The 6,378-nt window shown below is 38.9% G+C and overlaps 1 protein-coding gene across 8 annotated transcripts in view; it reads right to left on the bottom strand.

Moving 5' to 3' along the window:
* The window catches only part of LOC124881321 (CUGBP Elav-like family member 2), a 32,324-nt gene continuing 25,946 nt past the window's right edge, over window positions 1–6,378 (bottom strand). For 5 of the 8 annotated variants that reach the window (XM_047386899.1, XM_047386890.1, XM_047386910.1 and 2 more), the window contains 5 exons: window positions 5,949–6,062; window positions 5,658–5,834; window positions 5,366–5,512; window positions 4,460–4,644; window positions 1–3,554 (listed from right to left, as the gene is read on the bottom strand). In XM_047386899.1, the coding sequence (XP_047242855.1) occupies window positions 4,517–4,644; window positions 5,366–5,512; window positions 5,658–5,834; window positions 5,949–6,062 (566 nt within the window). In that variant the 3' untranslated portion in view covers window positions 1–3,554; window positions 4,460–4,516. The remainder of the gene's footprint in view (window positions 3,555–4,459; window positions 4,645–5,365; window positions 5,513–5,657; window positions 5,835–5,948; window positions 6,063–6,378) is intronic. The other 3 variants (XM_047386903.1, XM_047386902.1, XM_047386923.1) reach the window with 1 other exon arrangement.

The raw sequence follows: 6,378 nt of genomic DNA, 5'->3' as shown, positions 1-6,378 counted from the left end.
TACTAGGGGAAATGGTTTAATTTCGAGACAGAGGCAAAGAAACACACCACACAAACAAACACTGATCAAAAAAAAAAAAAAAAAAGAAACCTAACAGTCTTTCAGCTACACACTCCGCTATGGTGGGAAAGAAAACAAATACACAAGTAAAAAGCAAAGCTTTAAACTAAACATACTTTTAACTAAGACAATTATCCACACAAGTTGTCAAAATTCCTGACCACTAAATTATGTGCAAAGCACAATTACTAGTATTAAACTTACCACGATTTAGAGGATCCCAACCCTCCCCGAAATTGATTAACGAAGTGAGGACCGCGTAGAGATCAGAGTAGAAATCAAAATCAGGCATCTTTTTAGAGGCAAAAACAGGACAAAAACAAAAAGCTAGACATCGCCTAAAGGCCAAATTCAGGACCTGGTCAAGGCAGGGCCACATTGAGAGGCCAGACATTTGTGTTTTTCTTTTCAATACAGATGTTTTTTTTTTCTTTTCCTTTAATTTCCAATATAAAAAAGCTTCACTGGTACAAAATACATATGAACCACCAGTTGTAGAAATTGGACAGCCTGTGTACGTCTATGTTTTCAAATCCCACCCCTTTCCCAAAAGTTTGAACAGAAATAAACTGTGTATAATACAGATCACATCAAGATGCACTCACTTTGGCTTTCCTCGAGACGAGACATCTATTAAATTATAGGTGGAACGTGAATAAAGTCCTAATGTTCAGCAGACAGGAAAATAAGTTGTTTTTCTAACCCCCAGATCAAGACATCTACAGAGATGCAAAGCTACCACACTTGAAAAGGAAAAGCACTTCAAAATGAGAAACAAGAAGTCAGTGATTGTTAGAGCTGATGGGAGATTTGTGATGGAAGCCCCTGAAGTGAGTCCAGTTCCTGTTGGGAGAGCTCTGACTATACATTGTGCTTTTTGTGTTTATTTTCCTTAAATACTAAATTATTTACCAAAACACTTGCAATTTGACTTTTAACATGTCACCCCAGCTGATATGCGCTTTAGCTCGCTTTTCCACTCCAAAAAATAAAAATCCCAAAAACGAACAGACAGATTATCACAATACAGTTGCTTTAGCAAAGTGTTGCAATACTCACTAAGAGACGTTTAACCTTCAAATGTATAGGGAAGTTTATTGTTTATCTACAATTACTTTTTTGTTTTTAAAACCAACCTTTCAAATCGAGTACAGCACGAAACACATTTACCAATAACTCAGCACACAGCAAGGAGAAAGGGAGGGGGCAGGAAAAAGAGACATTAGCAGGTAACAAAGAGCTTTATGACACTGGCATAACAGACCAGAAAAAAAAAAAAAAAAGGCAAACTGCAGCAACCTTTAAATCAAGGCCTAATAACAATGTGTAGGCAGTTTCTAGACATATATTTATATATGGCACTTTGAATATTGTATTGCATTTGGATAGAAAAACACTGTAAAAAGCACATGCCCATTTTAAAACAGAAATCAGTGGTACCTTGTAAATTTTGGATCAAAATCACACACACATTCACCACATTCTGTCAAAGTGTTTAGCTCCCACAATTGTGCTCAACATTTCCTTACAAAACTAGAACACTCTTCTCAAGCACTGTTGCAAATTTGGTTTTTTTTAAATTTATTTATCCATCTATATATATATATCTATTTTTGGGTTATAATAAAAGAACAAAATCTCAACTTAAAAAAAGTTTGAAATGGTGAGAAAAGTGTGCATGCTGTGTCGTAATCCTGCGTGTCGAAGTTTTAAACACATAAAAACCCCTGAGTTGACAACTCTTTAGCGCCACCAGGTAAGCAGTTTGTTTAGGAACCCTTTTTTTTTTTGTTTGTTTGTTTTTTAAGGGGTGAAAGGTGAAGTGGTTACTTTAGCAAGGTTGTTTCGACAATGTCTAGCACGAGAAAAGGTTTCACCCTGATAAAAGTGTAAACTTGGTGCAGAATAATGGAATGTATTTATATCCCAACACTATAGTGGTGGAGCTTTTCAAATGTGCCGTGTGAGAGAGAAAAACAACATAAACAGCAAACAGGTTAGATAAAAAGCAAACGTGTGTCTAAAATGTGCAGAGACCCACAGGTTGTGTTTTTGTCCAAGTGATCTCCTCTTCAGGGGCTCCCACTGTTGCAACCACATTAGGAGAGTGTGTGTGTGTATGTGTGTGTGTGTAAAGAAAAACTAGATATTACAGCAAATAAACCCCAAAAAAAGTTGTGTATTCAAAAACAAGAGATTGACACATGGGCACTTCAACAACCAAAAACAAGAAATAAAAAGATCTGAAATCAAACATTGTCTATGTATGATTAACAGACATGGTAAATCATTTTTCAACATGAGGCAATCCAAACTAAACCAAAGTGAAACATCCATCGATTAAGTTAGTAATGAAAAAAAATAATTCACAGAGTCAACAAGACGTACCATTGAAGTTAAACACTTTATATAACAGAAAAAAAAAATTAGCCTCAAACTATGACCCTTAAAACTGTTTAAACCAGATGCCATATTTTTAATTAAACCAGAATTTTTCTAAAATTGACTACAAATGACCTTCAAATGGTCACCAAACTCGATTTTAGTCCTCTTTTTGTTTTAAGAAAAAAAGACTAAAACTGAAAACACCCCCCCGCCCTCGCGCCCCACCAACATAGATGACAATACAACAGAAATCTACAAAAAACCCAAAGTTGTGCCTGGGTTCTGTTAGTTAAACCTCTATAGATTCAATGGTATAAAATATAGGTAATCTAAGTGTGCATTTAAACCACAGATTGTCTATTTGTGAATCAGTTCTAAAAAAGTTGACTCATGTAGGTAGTCATTTCTCTCAGCAGAGCAAATGTACCTTTTATTGTGCCATTGATATTTTAATAAAAAGGTAATTACACTCAGTTTTTGTAAATGAAAAAGAAAATATATTTTAAATAGATTTGATGTAAATCGTCACACTGCCAACATAATGTAGAGATCGAAACGGATCGCAGAGAGCGTTTTTTTTTTACTGGTCAGACTGAAAAGTGTTGGAAAAGTGGTCTGCAGGATATTTTTTTGTTAAAGAAGCCAAAATATTGCTAATGGCACCAAATAGCACAGATGTGTGCCAATCCCTGTATTTAACTTTCAAGTGAACTTTTACTAAGAGAGGTAAAAAGAAAAACATAAAACATAGCTAAGGTAAAAATTAGAAATCCCACAGGTTTTTAAAAATATTAACAGAAAAAAAAAAAACATCTCTTCAATGAAATCATTGCAGCTAAGTTTTCACATTAATATGCTTGACCTCTCCTGCCCGTCACATTTTCATATAGAAAAAGCAAAAAACAAAACAAAAAAGATCATACATGCAGAAAAATCAGGTTGAGCTAAGGTCAGGGTCAGTGGGTGGCCGGGTATTGGTCAGGCGAGCTTAGAGAGACATCACAGACAATGGTGGGATGATGAGGCCAGGGAGAGGGGGTTTGGCTTGGCTTTCAACATCATGAAGACATGCTAGGCTAATGATGAGCAAACAGGCATGGAGATTTGTTCTAAAAAAGGAACAAAAACACGAAGAGAGAGAGAGAGAGAGAGAGAGAGGAGAGACAGGACAAAAGAGGAGAGAAGAGAAAGTTAGGGGCACAGCACAAGAAATCATTTTTTTAGCCATGAGGCACAATAAACAACAAAAAATAATGCAAGTCACCACAGTAAGGACAGCAGGATAAACACGTCTCCCTCCCTCCCAACATACAAAAGAATACACAGATTTACAGAAGTGACACCACCAGGACTAATGGCAGACTGACATGCACATACTATTACACTTGGCACTGAAAGAGATCCATCTAGAGCCCAGTCCCTTGTGGGAGACTTGGAGGATGGATGGAATGACTGGGGGAGGTTGTTAATATAGAGAAAAAGAGAGGTAGCCTAGCTTAACATGGCTTAGATAACGAAACGTGAAGAGACAAAAACAGAAGAGGGGAAACGGAAGAGACTAGGTATTTTCACGATGACGAGACAGATGAGGCAGACTATAGATGGGAAGTCAAAAGCAGGTTGAAGCTCTGGCTAAGGGTCTGTGTGGCCTCGCTTCAGCCCTTCAACACAACAACTGATCCTTAGTCAACCTGGCTCACTTGACCTGAAGGCAATGAAGTGGCATGGAAACACATCTGATGCTCTCCACTAAAAACAGTGACACAAAATACCTCCAGCAAACACCGACTCCAGTAGTCATAAATAATCATATACATTAAAATATTCCAGACTCAAAATACATAATAAAACCGCAGGAATGAAATACAGCAAAAACGTGGAGAGATCTTAGAAACCTTTTTTTTTGTTTTTTTTGTTTAAGGAAAAGGGTGAGTCTTCCTCCTGGCCTGGGCTCCTGTCCCCTCGCCCCCCCTGAGTCTCTGTTGTGGTGACCTTGGCTGGAGGGTGAACTTACCCTAGCAGTGCTAGAATTGAGCTGGGGATGGGGGTGGGGGGAGGCCCCAGGCATGGATCAGTAGGGTTTGCTGTCGTTCTTGGAGCGCTTCAGCTGAACCTTCAGCCTCTTCATTCCGATCTGGAAACCGTTCATGGCTTGAATGGCAGCCTGCGCGGAGACAGGATTGTCATAGCTGACGAACCCTAAAAACAAAAACAGACACGTGTCACACATCTTCACCTACAGAGGAAAAATCTAACGTGACCTGTGGGTACTGCGCTGGTTTACACACACTAGATCTGCACTGGACGTAAGATTTAAGAGATTTTCTGAAAATAGAAACAAAAGGATGCAACATTTTACAGCTTTATTCTGAGACATCTTTTCAGGATCAGTAGAGTTGAGGTCAACGTCATCCCACAAGCTTTATCAATTCCTAAACCAGTGGTGATGTGTCTTACCAACTAGTTGTTGATTTGCAGTGTTATATCGAGACAACCTCATATTTACTCAGGGTTTAACTCATCTAAGCACATCTAAACCAAGTTTACAAGCTTACATTAACATTATTTGTTATCAAATTAAAAATCGAGAGCTACAAGCTTGACTTCAGGTGAACAAATTAAAAACGTACCAATATCCATTTCCTCAACATTAGGAAACAGATGATTTTAAATAAAATCCATTATTTTACAGGATTTACCCAGCAACTCCGATCCAGTAAATGAACATAATTTGAAAATGAGCCACGTTTAAGTTGCTTCGGCCTTCAAGGAACCAACCATTTAGAACATTCAGATACTGGGATTATTTACGATCACAGAATTAAAAGTAGAGACACTGTTGGTTATAATAAACTCATGCGCCCATCATCTCAAACCTACTCAGCAACAATACAACAAACACTATAGCTTATAAACTTACCAAAGCATTTGCTCAGATTGGTCTGTTTGTCAATAAAGACTTTGGCAGAGACAACATTTCCAAAAGGCATGAACATCTGCAGAAGATCCTGGTCCCCGAACTCTTGCGGCAGGTGGTAGATGAACAGGTTGGCGCCCTCTGGCCCTACTCCATTTTGTAAGAAACCAGGATCTCGAGTTACAAACAAACTTGGAAGAACTCAACATTTAGGTCTAGTTCATCATAGTCTAGAGGGAATTATACATGCATCATGAGTGTGGAAAGTGCTGGTGTTCGTTGAGGATGTATTCACCTTCCTTCTGACTGCCAGCTACGCTCTGCTGCAGCAGAGACTGGCTGTAGAGGGAGGGAAGGGCTGAGGCTGTGTACTGCTGCATCCCTGAGTAGGCCTGGGTCAGCGCATCCATGGAACTGGCAGCCGAACCATTGGCCAAGGAGGCTCCCAGGCCTCCATTCAAGGTCCCCATACCTATAGAAAGGGCCAAACAAACTGATGAGCTGCACAAAAGCATGTTATGCCTAGAAATGGATTCATGATTCTTTTTTTTAAGTACTTTACGAATCGAATGAAGAGGAAACTCACCACTGACACTGCTTGTGAGAGCATTAAGGTTGTTGAGGCCCATAGAAGTGCCAGTAAGACCCTGCAGTGTGCCCAGAGAGGCCAAGGTGTTCATGGCAGCACCAGCACTGGACCCTGCAGTTGAAAGTGCCATTAGATTTTTTTTTAAATATATATATATCTGCTTCATGACAAGAAGCAATCTAAAGTAAGCCATGTTTACACAGTTGAAAGGCAAACAGTGACTTTTATGAACTTTGATGGAGTCCCATTAAATACGAGCAGTGGATGAGGGTCATTGGAGCAAATAGCTGGTGGGGACATATGAGGAGGAGAGGAGTCACTGGAGGACTGACTGTGGAAATGGTCAGAAATGTTTAATACATCTGTTGAAATAATAAATTCAGTAAATCTTACCACACAAATTAAAACACAAATAAGTGGGTAGTCC

This window comes from Girardinichthys multiradiatus, chromosome 2, assembly GCF_021462225.1.
Source record: "Girardinichthys multiradiatus isolate DD_20200921_A chromosome 2, DD_fGirMul_XY1, whole genome shotgun sequence".
In the NCBI taxonomy this organism is placed as follows: domain Eukaryota; kingdom Metazoa; phylum Chordata; class Actinopteri; order Cyprinodontiformes; family Goodeidae; genus Girardinichthys; species Girardinichthys multiradiatus.
Note: the sequence above shows the minus strand (reverse complement) of the source record. Positions and strands in the feature narration are given on the sequence as shown.